The sequence below is a fragment of the Haliaeetus albicilla genome, chromosome 17 (assembly GCF_947461875.1).
Source record: "Haliaeetus albicilla chromosome 17, bHalAlb1.1, whole genome shotgun sequence".
NCBI lineage: Eukaryota > Metazoa > Chordata > Aves > Accipitriformes > Accipitridae > Haliaeetus > Haliaeetus albicilla.
The window spans coordinates 26993477-27009201 of NC_091499.1; the positions used below are offsets into that span (position 1 = coordinate 26993477).

The 15725-nt window shown below is 37.4% G+C and overlaps 1 protein-coding gene across 2 annotated transcripts in view; it reads right to left on the reverse strand.

Moving 5' to 3' along the window:
* Positions 1 to 15725, reverse strand: part of MAN1A1 (mannosidase alpha class 1A member 1) — a 149743-nt gene that overhangs the window by 79236 nt on the left and 54782 nt on the right. For both annotated transcript variants that reach the window (XM_069805137.1, XM_069805138.1), the window contains exon 4: positions 10032 to 10112. In XM_069805137.1, coding sequence (XP_069661238.1) covers positions 10032 to 10112 — 81 coding nt within the window. The remainder of the gene's footprint in view (positions 1 to 10031; positions 10113 to 15725) is intronic.

Here is a 15725-nt window from a genome sequence, read left to right on the forward strand (position 1 = left end):
AGATTGCTTTCTGTTAATTGAAGGTTGACTCCACTTCAGTAACACTGCTGCTGGAATGATCTTCCTTGTTTGCTTTAGAGTTTTGTCAGTTTACATAAGGTTGGCTTTTTTGGATGTTAAAATAAGCTTTTGAGCCTTCATGTAGCCAAATGACGAGAGTCCCTGCATACTGTGCTGTCTTAATTAGCTACTATTTGAAGGAGTTATCAAGGTCAGGTGGGTTAATGTAAGCAATCAAAGGTGTTGACTGAAGAATATCAGAGCTGAACACATCAAACAAAATCAAAGTTCTTCAGAATATCTTACCACCTTCTGCCCTCTCTTATATCTTATGCTTTACTAGGAAATTAAACATTAAGATTGCTGAGCAGCCAACACCTGTGGGAATACAAAAGTATAATACTTGTTGACAAAAGACTTGCAATGTAAACAGTGAGCTAAGAAACTGAATCTGCTGTTTAAATACACCCTAAACTATTTTTCCTTGAGGACAGCAAGTAAGAGTTATATGAAGCACTGGCACTACGTAGTACTCCTCTTTTTCGTCTTTCAAATCTTCATGGAAGTGATTTTATTCACCCTCTTCTCAGTCTTTGGCTTACGAACAGTTTGCAGTATGTCCGTTTTTGTGCACTTAGGCCTATGCAAAATGAGCCCTTATATTCCTTGACTCGAGGAAAACAAAGATTTGTCTTTCAAATGCTTAATGACAGCTCTGTTTAGGGGCAATCACCTGCCAAAACCCCAAATTCTCCTTGGCATCCATTGTGCTGGAATCTACACGGAATTTTTCATGTGAACATCTTCTCCAAATTCATTCTCAATCATTTGCACATAGGGTGCAAATACAGTCTGCGTATGGCAGAGGCAAGCTTTTGGCATGGGATAGACAGGAACTGCACTCATTTATCAATCACAACATTTATCAACGTTATTCAACTGTTGCATTTTTACAAACAAATGGCATATGAATAGCATGTGGATTCCTGCAATTTCCAAAAGACCTGGGAAAAAGCTCCCTCATCATCTTTCAAATCTTTCAGATTTCTGTTGTTTGAAAATCACAAACAATAGATCCTGCCAAAAAAATACACAGGCCAATTAGCACTCTCCATAAATTGATCCCAAGAGTTCATGCTAACTGAAAGCCAGTGAACCTTGTTTGTATCTGTTTGGGGTTTCATCTGCTGAGCAAGATGTATTGCTAAATCCAAAGGAGACTAAAAGAGTTTATTTCTTCTGCAGCAGATGCCATTGTCCATACCCTATTGCTGGAGACATGAAGGGCATGCAAGAATAGCAATGATGCCTGCTTCTGACTTCAGGCATTCAATTTTCTCAATGATTTTCAGTTAGTTTGAAGCAGCAGGACTTGTATGTGGCACAAAGTGGTGTTTTGTAATGAATCTCTAATCCGATCCTTCAAACAGCAAATTGGATGAGGAACTTTCCCGATTTCATCATAAATTTCCATTCACTTGATTTGTATTTAAAATACTTAGAATAATTAATGCTTACATACTCTTTAATAGAAGCAATTTAAATTGTTGGAAAAAGATAAAAAAGTAGAAGGATTCTTTGCTAAAATCAGATTTGGGAATCTCATGGAAGGCCTTAGTAGTCGCCAACAGAATGAAAAACACAGGAATCTCCTGCTGGATGGTTTATGCTTTTATCTTCTCTAAGCTAATAAGGAGAAGACATTTTCATCTACTTAACTCCCAACTTAATGAAAAATAACCTCTGGAGCGGACTCAGTCTGTGGAGACATAAGCACAAAATGGAACCTTACATAAACTAGCTATACGTTGTGAAAGATTTAGATGAAGAAATGAAGAGTTACTCCATGCCCAGAGTAAAATGAAGGTACATACTACTTTCACCTGTACTTTTTGGTGAAAAAAATTCAGTACAATAATTCAATAACATTTGTTACTTATCACCCAATTGAACTTTTATAATACATCCACAGAGAGAATATACTTTCCCAAATATTTTATATAGCCTAGAATTAAAGGAGGATAAATTAATGCTGATCTATTCCCACTGTCAGCCCCAACTGAGATATTTTTATGTTGCTTTCATTTGCAGAAATAAGTCAAATTCTCGGCTGTAAAGTTACACTTAAGGATTATTCTTTAGATACGGGAAGTATATTTGCAACAATCTCAACACTGGTTGCAACTGGCTCCACAGGACCCTATATTTAACCACACATTGTAGATTTTCTATTAAATTTGCAGAACAGGACAATCCCACCAACTCTTTGGGCAATATGTTTTTACTCTCCTTTCACTCTTCTTTATTATTGCAATTGCATTTGGTGCTGCAAAATGACAGAACTGAATACTGAGATAAACAAAAAGAGACAAATGTCTTGGAAACTGAACTCCTTTGCAGATGCATGGTGACTCTGGACAGACTGTTAATAGCGTATCATTTCTTCTGTATAGTATATTAACCACATGCAAAGAATTCTTCTTTTGGGTCTATCTAGAGCTGCTGCTCAAAAGGAAAGCACCCACACTAGTATTTCTGGTAGACGTGCCCTCTCCAACTGTTCTGCAGAACCACAATCAAGTGAAACTGCAGGAGCTGGTTGAGAGCCAAACCCTCAGAACAAACCAACCAGCTCCCTCTCAGCTGCTTGAATTCTACTTAATAATATAGCTCACGAGCTCATGTCAAACACACCAGCTGTTACAAGCACAATCAAATATTACTTAGCTCTCATTATCATCCATTCTCCTTTCTAACAGTTTACCAGCTTTAGCATCAGACTGTAGTAGCCTGGAGGCGAGCAGGGACTTTTGTTAAAATTAATGTAATGAGTGATAAGTAAGTTTGCCATGGGACAAACTAAATTTTTTTGTTGTTTTGAAAAAACTCCCCAAACAAACAAACTCCTTTCAGTTATGCAAAAGAAAAAACACTAAAAGTGAAGAATGTGATTGTGTACAGGTCAGAGTTCTGAACTCGTGTTTCTCAGGCCAAAATCAGGGCTCTGACTCCTGGTTTCACAGTAGGCTTAGTTATGGCAGCTGCAGCAGGCTATCACCATAGCTCCTCTGTCCCCCGCTACGGATATTCACGCTGGTGACACTGAAAGGGAAACATACCCACTGCTGAACTCCTGCAGACAGCAGTTCACTGAATCAATGTATATTGCCACTAGTTTCACTTCATATTAGTAAAGCAGCCTGAGAGTCTTTATTATGAGGCACAAAAATTGTTGGTGATGGCAGTCGATTGTGTGCCCGGTATACAGGAATATATATTCCTATACTCAGGAATATATATAGTAGGAGTAGGAGTTCCCCGTCAGGGTACATATACATGGTATCAGTAACTCCAAAGCAGAGAAGCAAGAGAAGGAAAACCACAAAGCAAAATTTGAATTAAGTGCAAGACCGGAAATCAGCATCTCTGTCACTGTTCTTTGAAGTTTCCTCAGAATTATGTGCGGGGCCAGCTGGAGAGGCAGAGTTGCACAGAGCAGCTGAGCAAGTAGCATTGGGAGAAAGGGGACAGAAGTATTAGGAAAGAGGAAGCTTTTGGAGTATAGGGAACCTATTGAACAGAGATGGGTTTCATCAACAGTGACAGTATAATTGCACTGCAGGAGCTTAAGAGACAGAAACAGAAGACTGAAGGGCAGTCTGCTTGCAACAGCAGAAGAACAATCTACATCAAAGAAAATCTTAAGAGTCGAGATTATTTTCAGAATGTGAATCCATAGGGATTCTGTAGTACATTTTGATGCAGCTAGCACAGAAAGAGAACAGCCTTAGATCTATTAAAGGTGGTGAAGAGACTGAAATACTAATGGAGATTACAGACTGTGACTGTGGGAAGCAGAGGAGATTTTAAATCCTTCTCTGTTCCTGAGTAGGCTGTTAAGTGCTACATCAGAGCAGATATAAACCACGCTTTTATACACTGCAACGACAGCTTCTTGCAGAAACTCAGAGTCTGTATGAGAAAAAGTAGCTCTTGATTTAGTTTAACATATTACTGTCTAACAGGCCACATGCTCCAGTTCAACATGCTGCTACAAACAAAAGGTTCACTTTGGTAATGTTTATGTTTGGAACGGGAATCAAGAAGACCACCTGAAATGACCTTAGAAAGGAACAGCCAAATGGGTAAAATGCTTAGAGATGACTTGGAGGATAAAAGATGAGGTTCACATTCACAAGACTCACAAATCAAAAGGCTCAGATGACTTCTATCTTCTTTTGGTGTGACTGTAAAGAAGGTAATTAAAAGCAAGAGTATATTAAGTCCAATTAAGGAATACAGAAATTGATAATGTCTGACAAGCTAAATGAAAAACTATTAAGTCAGCCTAAAAGTAATTTTTGAATAACAAGTTTTTAAAGTTAAAAAACAACAACAAAAAAAAAGAGAAATGAGGCCTGCTAGAAAGCCAGGAGGAACAATTAAGAGATGTCTGTGTAAAAGAGCACAGTGCACGAAACAAAGTCATTACAGAAAAGCTAAATTTGCCCCAATGTCGAGTCTTGAAGAACACAGGCAGATTGCCATGCAAGGAGATTTTTAAAAGGACAAGCCTAATGCCCTGTCCCAATATTGAGGGTGGACTAGATAACCTCTTGAGGTCCCTTCCAAGCTGAACGACTCCAGGATTCTATGAAATACGGAAGTTAAAAAAAAAAAAATCATAAATCAATAAAAATGAAACAAATCATCAAGATAATTTCAGAGCTCTAAAAGAACTAAAACATGATACCACCGAAGTATTGCTGTATCATGTAAAGTGGCAGCAGATGGATGGTAGGTGGCAAGCAGGACCCAAATCTGAAAACGGGGCTGCAGAAAACTACAGGCAATTGCAGTCTTCTAGTTCCTACCGAAGAGGGAATTCTGCTGCCAGTCTGTGAAGATGCTTCAGGAGGAGTTAAGAGGCATTCACACAGAACTGATCAAGCTGATACAGTATGCCTGGAGTTTCAAACAGCATTAGAAATCAAGCTTCCAAGACATAAAAGGAAAAGTCCTCTTGTTAATTAGTGTCAAGTTAAGTGAAAAGCGAGAGATAAAACATGCGGTCAATCCTCTCACTGGTGAGATAAGATCCCCAAGGCATCTTATACTAGAACTTACATTCCTGATTTGCAGAAATAGGCCAATACCTTTGTATAGGTGAAAAACTTCATCCTCCTACTATTCAAGATTGCTAAATAATGACTTATATTTTTTTGTATTTATGGAATTTAAATATTCTTTATGAAGGGAGACTTCTACAAGAGAGGGAGAGCCAGATAAAAATAGCTACAGCTAAATTCTGGAGAATGTCTCAGCATTATATGAAGTCAGCAATGTTTTGTGGTCAGCCTGGCAAAGGCAGCTCTAGATCAATACCATCTGCATCATTATTTCATGTCTGCTCCTCATTAGTAAGAGAGCAGTACCATCACTGATGGATGGTTGTTTTAAGTCGGCAATGATTAGGTCTGAAGTCAGACAGGAGGCCAAGATCATCAAGTGAGGCTGAATAGTGGCACTGTAACTCCTATTCTAAATGCAGATATAAACTAATTAGGTGATATGTCATCACTATTTTTTTTCCTTCTTTTTTTCTTTTTTACTTCTAATTAACAGTTGGTAGACAGTAATAGATGAAACTCAGAAAGTCCAACATTTATCATGATGAAGAATAGATTGTTGTGGTTTTTTATTCCTTCATCCTGATCAGAATAAATTCCTTCAAACAGGAATATATACTGCCAAAGTAAGGGAAAAAAAACCACCAAAAAACCCTGTTACATTTCTGCTTCATGCCATGGATAGAAATGGCAATATGAACATCATTATCAACTTTATTTTGTCTTCCTCCAGTGAAGATAACTATCTTTAGTCCTAGAAAAGAGAAGGTTATATTGTGCAGGAAGAACAGCTGCTGAATCCAAAATATTTTAACTCTAGGGGGAAAAAAAAAAAAAAAAATTACTCATCCCATTCAAAAAACGGAAAGCTTCGAAGGAATCTGGGAGCTTACCAGCTGGATCTGAAACTCACGTTCTCCTTATTCACTTCAGAGCATTTTGGATTTACTTTTTTGCTGCTCATACAAACAGCAATTGCTAAATGCTCCTTCCATTTCTGCCTATGCAATGTATTCCGACTGTGAAACCAACCTTCAAGTAAAACAGTCCCCTTACTACAAAACTTTAGTAGTACCTATAAGAAACACCTATCAGTAAACCAGAAGAGCTAGTCAGATCAGTATTTAGGTTTGTATATTCTCTACAAGCAGTGCCATACACTTACCATGACTTTCAGTACCAGTATCAGAGTTATTCCCAACAGTGAAGATTACAGTGCTCAGAAATAATGTTTGTCATCTCCATGAATTCCAAAAGGGTCTTAGCTGCTGTTAGAGGATACAGTGTTGTCCTCCTCCAAAAGCTAACATATTATCTCCTTATATGACTACATTTGGAAGTGTGCTTTAAGCAAGAGAAAAAAAAAATTATCTGGGTCTGCAGAACAGGGGATCCTATGGCATACAATACTCCTGACCCTTGGTATACTAGTCTGATGTAAAATTCTGGTAAGTACAGCAAAGCAGTTGTAAAACAAATCTCTCCCTTTCTAGATGTGATTTTCCAGTACAAAACCAAAAAAGGTTGCATACCAAGTTGCTTAGAAAATGAATCGCACGTCCACTCATGAATTCAGGTTTAATTTAAGCAAAACGATCAAGAAAGTTTGCAAAAAAATCTGTCCTGTTCCTATGGGTTAAATTTACCATATTACAGGCTCCTCCAGATGCTTTCATACAAACAACAACAAAATAATCAACACTATCAGTGCTTTAAAGGACCCAGGTTTACTTTTAGTAATCCCTTACAGCCACTGACTCATGGAAAAATACCATGGAAGCATTCACACGCAATATTACTATGAGGGACTTCAAAAAACAAACAAACAAAAACCCACCAAACCCCAAAACAAAAAAAAACCCAGAGCAGTCCTTAAAAAAGTTACTCATCTTGAAGTTTTCTGGCATTTGTAGCTGTTTTACAAATGAAGTTTGATATTTGACTGGAATTCTTTCTAGCTTGGGTTTAAATAGCAATCATAAAATAAAAAAAAGATGTGACAAAGTGTATGACACTCTTCTAACACTCTTTGGTATTTCATATGAATTCAGGTAAGGCAGAAATTGTAGGAACTTTAATAGAATGCATCTCATAGCTCTATTTGCAAGCGAGCACCCCACACAGTTACCAAGAGACAAAGCATTCAATTTGTTCGTTTTTAGAATTATTCACATTGGTGCCTTTATCTAAATGAACTATTAAGTGAGCAGGATGTTTTAGGAAGTACTCAGTATGATAGGATATTCCTTAATCATGATTAGTTAGACTTACAAATGATTATGGAACATACAATGTGTTGCAGCTTTGGATCATTACCCATGGAAATGTAATTCTGCAGTACAAACAATAATTATTTCCGTCACCCTTTTTACTGAAACATAGCTTTCTTTAATTAGGATATTGACAAGTGAGCACAGCATATATAAGATTTTTAAATAGTTAATCTGACAAAGAATTAAATGAGCTTTTAACTGAGAAAGCTTAATCCTCCAAACAGCCTGCACACAGGTTTTCCACCCCTTTCAGAACGCCCACTAATATAATGGACGAACATTCTATTATTATATGATTAAAGTTGTATTTTCTACGGTGGCAGCCAGCCTCTGGGGCCCTCAGTTCTTCCCACACCTGTCAGCAGCACCAGTGGAAGACAGACCCACACAAGATAGGAAATCTCACACTGCTGCACCGCAGCTCCGTCCCCCGAAGGGCTGCATCCTGCTCCTCCCACGGACAGCAGCTGGCCATGGCTTCAGCATCTTGCATTTAGGAGATGAAGCGGGAGGTTTCCCCAAATCTGATAAAGGCAGAGCACGCCGAGTTGCACTGTCTAAGCCACTAGGACAACTGTTGGTTTAGGAACATCACTGTCTTGGACAGCAAATGTTTATCAAAGAGTATGAAAACCAGCCACAAGCATGGGCAGTGCCCTTCCCAGCCTGCAAGAGCTCAGGACCCTCCTTAATCATACATGTCATCTTTGAGTTTAGGAGCAAGTTTTACTTTCATTAATGACTCCATCCATTTTTAGCATGGACGCTAGCATCCAGTATCACCAATATTCCACTGCAAAGAGTTCCTCTTAATTATCCATTGTGTGAAACACTTTCTTTTAAATGTTTCCTCATCACATTTGTACAAGAGTTTTATTTGAACACCAGTGTTGCGACCAATCTAGTCCAAGAGGTGGTGGTAAAACTGCCTCTCTAGAGATGAAGGAATGGTTGAGAAGCAATGACTAGGTGTTATTTAGGAGAAACTATATGCACTGATTGAAAGTGAGACTGCACGCTAACCGACACAAGATATAAACCATCAACATATATATGAAATCAACGGCACTGATCACAAATGGTTCAGGCATTTCTTGGCAGACAACGGCCACCTGATGTAAAGGCTCATATGTGCTCCTCTACCAGCTCGCTGTCTGCCAAGAAGCATCCCCTGCTTCTGTCAGAACCAGTTAATTAAAATGTAGCAATAGGTTATTACTGGAAAAGTTCACTCTTGTTTGCAAGAAGTAGATCTGCAGTGAAAGATTTAATTGCAGAAGGAAAAGCTTTCAATTCTAGACACCCTTAGATATGTTTATTTCTGGTTGCTGAGTTACTGTAGGAGGACAAGTGATTTCCTTCAAGAGTTGGAGATGAAACATTAAGTAAAACAATATTTAATAAAGATCAAGAAACCAGCTACCAAGCACCTCTCCATTTTTTTCATTACTGTTAAGCATGAATTTGAAATGGGTCTAAGGGTGATTTTTCTTTTTCCAGAAAATTATAAGACAGTTAAAATACAAAAAATTGTGTATTTTAAAACATTAATGGCTTTTCAGTACCACCTATGCTCAGGACATGACCATGGGAAATAAACAGGTAAGTCTGCTTAAGACAAGAATGTCGGAGGAACATTGTCTCCTTATAACTGCTTTGTCAGGTACATGACCCAATAGTACCTGCTAAGACAGCTTTAACATAATGATAAATTTTAACAAAACCCGACATTTAAGTTACTTTAAAGTGACAGTTTCAAAACAGAGCTTTACCCAGTATTTGGGAAATTTACATGTTAAAGAAAATTACACATCTTCAGGGTTTTGTGGAGTTTCCACCAGTCATTGCTTTGGATTTAAAGAAATCCTATGATAAATTCAACTTACAGTTAGAGAGTATTAACTTGTGTTAATCCTACAGTAAAATACTATTATAATCCAGAGACAGGAACAAGAATTTAAACTAATAAGATTAAAGACTTTTCAAGTGCCAAGCTAAAAATTTAAAATATCACAGTACCTGTGACTTAGTATAGCCTTCTCCAAATATATTACAGAAATAATTGCATTAGTCAAAGCTCTTAGATGAAATTGCTTCTTCACCCTCTCCAGAAACCATGACAGGCAATAGAAATTAATAGGATATTAATGCTTTAAAGACATTCACATGTATAGGTTTACCAGGTATCTTTTCGTTCTTAGCATGTCTTTTCCATGTGAGTTGAAGATTCAGGTTCAGGAAGGCCGACAGAAGTGTAGTTTATAGGAGTTAAAGCATATGCTTGAAATCAATTTGTGAAGCAGGAAGCTGATGCACCAAATCTACCACTACCATGGCATAGGAACTACATAATTACACACTCCAGCACAAAGCCTGGTAAGAATGTACTGTTTCAACTCAGAAAAAAAGAAAAAAAAAATCATTTAACACTTGCATGAAGTAACAGTTTTAAGACTTATGCAAAGCAACAGTAATAGAAGCTAGAAAACGCATTGGACAGGTGTCTGTTGTACAAGCCATTTTCAAAGTTCTAAACAAGTTTATTTCAGATAAATGATATTATTAAACTAAAAGTTACCTACTTGTATAGATTATGATATTGCAGATAAACTGTGTGGAAATATCTTACCTCTTCTCCTGAAAGATAATAAGCTGAAAGCAGTCCACCGACAAAACGAATGTTCACTTCAAATACCGAAATTTCAGCATTCTGTTGAAATAAACAAACACAGTTTTATTCCCTGATACTTTTCTGTATGGTTTTGTTTGGTTGCTTTTTTCTTTTTTTTACATACATGCAGGTATTAAGCTACAACAGCTGTAAATAGCAAAACACACAAGATGTAGGAAAGCCAACATAAGTGAACTTAAGAGCATTTTAAAGTATTTCCTTCCCTTCCTCACATTAACAAAATATCCTCTCCATTATCCTCATGCTGTTTAACTTCTCGTCTCTTCCGCGTGGACATAAGGCATTCTCTAAACCCACACATCGAAGTACTTCCTTGCAGATGATTCAGCGCTCACACACAAAAAGCGCTCTCAGATCCTGTCCCACACTGCCTCAACCTCACACCATCCCTTCTCAGGCGCCGTACGAGAAGTTCTTGATCAGAGGACCGTGTCAAGAGTTCTCCTACTTCAGTCTAAATGCAGGTTATTGTAAAATGGGGGGTAACATTAGAATGAGTTCATTACACATTCATCATAAAAATGTAACCATGAAGCAGATGATCCTTCACGATTACAGTGACAGCCCTTCCCAAGCTGGCCTGGTCTTTACCAATGATAGAGACTAGGTTTGCTGTACTTTTGCAGTATAGATCCAGCCATTATCTATCTCAAAACTCAAAGCACATTCTTCTCTGCCCTTTTAAATTCAAGTTTAAATTAAAGTTTTAGTTTTTGCTTTTTTTATGTTAATACTACTTTTTATATTTTTGTATTTCTGTAGAAAAATGGTACCCCAGCAGCCAATCTTCTAAGCTTTTGGGCACATAAATAATGTGTTTGACTTTTGTGTGTTCTTGGTTGTTCTTGCTTCTATTGAGTTGTTTTTCCACCTTCTATTTGCTGAAATAAAATACACTATAACTATATTTAATATGAACCAATGCATGGTAGAGCTGTGGTATTTTCTTCCAAAGGGCTTGCAGGCTTTTCTCATTCAGCTAGTTTTTGTACTTTTCCAGTTTAAACGTTCAGATATCAGTTTATGTAGGAGGAAGAAGTTGCTCCCTGTTTTCTATGGATTTTATTTTCTAGTAAACTGCCTTTGCAGAAGAAAGCAGCACAAGGTTACTTATTAGAAATATTACTTCATGCTTTTCAGTTTGCAAGGCACTCTTGATGAAGGAAAGGTATCTTTGTCTTTGCCTTTGCTAGACACATGGCAGAGAGCTGTTCAGTGTTTCATTGGCTGTGAAGGTACAGACTTCAAAAAACACTCACAGACTTGCTACAATGCTTGTCCACTTACCCTCAAGCATTTAACTTTTCTCCTCTACAATCTGTTCTGCACCTCCCCCTCTAAAAATTGAGGATATTATTTAATTCACAGAATTGTTCTGATTAATGAAGAATTCATATAGTATGTGTGTGCCTGTGTAGTTTTTTTTATACACACAAGCACAATTCAAAGGGGCAGACAAAGTAAAGCCATCACACATACCTGCCTGTTGAAAACTCACACCTGGCATCACATGTTAAGACTGCAAACCAAAAAAGTTATCTTGCACTGTTCAGAAAAGAACATTTTTCCAAGTTTATTTTAAGTGTACTAAAACTCTGCAGTTTCTCCTCACCCACTGCTCTCCCAATACTGGTCTACTCTTATTCTTTCTGAAAGAAACTACGGGGGGTGGAGGGGGGGGTGGGGAGGCTTAATTTCTGTTTCCACAATTAATCTGATATTTCTGCTTCAAAGCGTTCAGTCATTGTCTCACTGAATCCAGCAAAAAGGAGAATGAATTAACTGGAAACAGGTATTCACTTTAACTAGTGCCATTTCTATGCGTTTCTTTTTTATACCATGCTATATAGTAAACCTGGGGAAATGGATATAAAAACATTTAAATCCTCTAGAAATCTGAACTAACTAGACAATACAGCTGTTCACCTGCTAAGCAGGCTATGCATGTAAGAACTCTACATTAAATAAAGAAGTCTACCTTAACTAAATCCAATGCATGAAGCAGCTTGTAAAGAACTGATCTGACTTAAGAAAAGCTGATCTGATCTGACTGAAGAAAGGATGATTAAAGCAGTGATAGGGGCAGCTTCTCTTCCCTGGAGCTTGAGCTAGCTGAAACTCCTATATAAATAATATTGTACTTGAGAACCTTCCTCAGAAGTTCAGGTTCTTTCCACTTCAGTCCTGAGGATCGGCACATGCCAAGAACTTTTCTTTGATGTGGGAAAGTTGAAGCTGTAAGACGTAGGTATTAGACAAGGAAATGAGTTAATCAGATGTCCCAGACGCTTATGTTTCCTGTAAGGACTGAATTAAATTACTTTTTGATTTTGAATCACTCAAAGTAAACTGAGTGATATGTGAGCTCAGTATTTTGTCTCCAGAACCTTACATTTTGCCTTTCTGGATTTAATACAGCCACTTAACTCACAAACCATTGCTATCATTCAAGGAACGCAAAGGCCCTTTAAGAAAAGCTCAGTACGTATGCACTGACACGCTTCTGGAAATCAGTTATAGACAAAAAGACGACTTTGAAGTAATGTGAATAAAGATTTTACTGTCGAACCACGAAGATTAATTGCACTGTAATCCTGAACGTTTGCCGATGTGGTGATCTTTCAGGATGTTTCCTGAAGCTAACCATTCTTTTAATGTTATCAGATTTCTAGTACTTCACTTACACACATCTCTGAACCCGTTGCCTCTTACTAAAATCTTTATACAAGCCACTGAAACAGATGCAATTAATGAAATGGACAGACATTTCATTAATGGCAGATTGAAAGCTGTATGCTTAACACAGTTATTATTAAAATCATTATGCCACGCTAGTAGTACTCTAAGAAAGCACAGGAATTATAGCAATTTGCAAAACAGCTAAAGAAGTTCTAGAATTTCATGTCAAAGAAACATTCATCTCTACATGGAAAGTTCCTGTGAAGGAATCTGTTAAGAAAAGTACACTTGTCCTAAAAGTAGCAGATTTCTGCTACACCAACTTTACCCTTCCTTCTGGTTTGATTTTAAAAATTTTTTTCTATTACACATTTAAGATGCCACACCCTGATCATTACCCTCTTTTCATATTTTAATCATCATCCACATACCATTTGCACAAATAAGTCTGTATATTTCTACTCAGCAGTCAAATCCTAAGAAATGTTATTTTTTACTTTGCTCACAGATCCAGTTGTACACAAATACCTTATGATCCATTTAACAGTGTCAAAATATATAGGAAAAACCCTCATCTGCACTTCCCAAAGTTTCTACTTTACCAGCTGAAGAGGCCAGAATTATTTTATTTTTTTTATTTCAAGTTCAACCTTCTCTTTCAAACCATCACTGTATCATTACATAGTAGATCTGAGAAGTCGTTGAATTAATTCTGTCGTATCTAACAGAATTTCTATAGGCAGCAACTGGTCGTTCTTATTTTAAAATGACTGCGATGTTCCTTTTGTAAGATCCCAAGTATATAAGATGGTTCTGACCAACTGGATAGATATCATTTCTAATTTTACAGTCTTTTCATTAGTACCCCAATTAGGCTGGATGGCCATGTGCTGTGGATGACAACATATGAAACACCTTTGTTAGTACATGTCTGTGCTAAGCCCTTAGTGTTCCTATGCAATACCATCTTGCTCTGGCTGCTAATTTTGGAGGCTTCCCTTTTTACAAAAGATTCTGAAAGTATGTAGATGCTTGAGAAAGTGATATATATATTGGGAACAACATATTTTTGTTTTACTTCCAGGGCTTTTATGTTAATTGAAGTATGTGAGTAATTTGGTCTTTCATCTTACATTTGATCAATAATTTATCATTCACTATTTGATCTTCTGATAAGTGAATCATAAATGGGAAAGTCCAAGTACTATACAAAACCCAGAGAAATTGTGACTGCTGCTCACTGTACTTGGAGAAATAGAAAACCAAAAGCAATATATGTATCCATTACATGGTTCAAGAGAAAAACTGTGACAACTTCATGGAATTTCATCTAGTTTCCTCCATTAGCTTCTAAAGACAAAATTATTTTGATGAAGAGATGTAACATCTTTTACAATGCTGGCAAGACACGTAACACCAAAGTGAACCTATTTACACATGGTGGAGACTGCTCTTTCTCAAACTCAGGCTATGCAAATACACAAGTCTCTACAATCAAAGGACAAAACAGCTGACTGTTACCCCATTTTGTCTTGACAAGGAGAAATATTAAAATAAGGGTTTTTTTAAGCAAGAGAAGAACCGTAGCTCAGAAACACTCAAGAAGCTGCAGAACGTGACAGGTTTAACTAGTAAACCTATTAAACTACCCCCTTTTAAAGAAAGGGAGGTTGACTATCCCTTAGGAAGCCCCATCTTCAAAAAGCAACAAATGTTACCAAACAGGGGAAAAAAACCTGAAGTGCCAAGAGTTACATTAGCTACTTTGTGTTACTTTGCATTTGTATTTTATTTGCAAACCTATGACAGGGCCAACCTGATCTCGGCAGCACCTCACCAACTTCACTTCCATCACCCTCCTGTAAACCGGCAGGGTAAGTCTACAACTGGTAAACTACTTACTGAAGCTTCAACCAGCTGTGGTTGCATTTAATGTTGAAAGCACTGTTCAAATAACAAAACTACTGTCAGCTGGGCTCTCCTGAAGCCCTTCTCCTATAGGACTCCTTCCCCCAAATCAGTATTTACATCCTTCTGGATCATTTCCTTAACTCATCTCGTTCCTGAAAGTCTTTCTCTCCACAAATTCGTAGACCAAGGCCAAAACAATTTCCATCTACGTTTTCTCATGGGGAGTCACCCTCACTTATAAACACATTTGAAATGCAACCCGATTTTATTTATCTAGTATCAGCTTCCACCTGGCACTCATCAGCACTGGTACTTGCTCTGCCATTCATAATTGAATTGGAGAAAATACTGTGTGCTCTTTATGTGGATGAATATATTCACAATAATCAAGTCACCTTAATCTATATATGATAAAGATCTTACTCTCTTCATTTTTATAAAGATCCAAATAAGGCCACAAATCCTATCAAATAATTTGTTTCAGCCATCTTTATTGCACAGATTCTTTCCAAAACCTTCTTTCCTTCAGTTCTCCTGTTCTTGTCTCATCAAGAGTAATAAAATTTCAGTCACCTCATCTGTATTTCCATCTATTGCTCCTATGTACAAGGAATATAGTGACTCCCCCCATGCCCACATACCATACCATACCATCGCAAACAGCCCGTCTCCTGCAGGTTTACAAGCTGTGCAAGAGAACGCCAGGGACCCTACACTGAACAATGCTGAATAATGTATATAATTCTAGACTAAAAAATGGTCACAAAGGGCCCACATTTCAAGTGAAATGAGAGGAACTTGTAATTATTATTAAATTATAATATCCCCCTGTTGAAGCACGGAAGTTGGGAACAACAACAAATCTTAGCAATTTCAAGCAGTCCAAGAAGTATGATAGAGACACAGAGTACTACCATAGCTCACTTCAAGCTACCATAATTAAACAAGATTTTAATTAATTGCAATTGTGGGGAAAAAGTTTCATTCATATTTCACAAATGAAATTTAGTGGCAGTTTGCTAAAAACCTCAGTTGCTATAG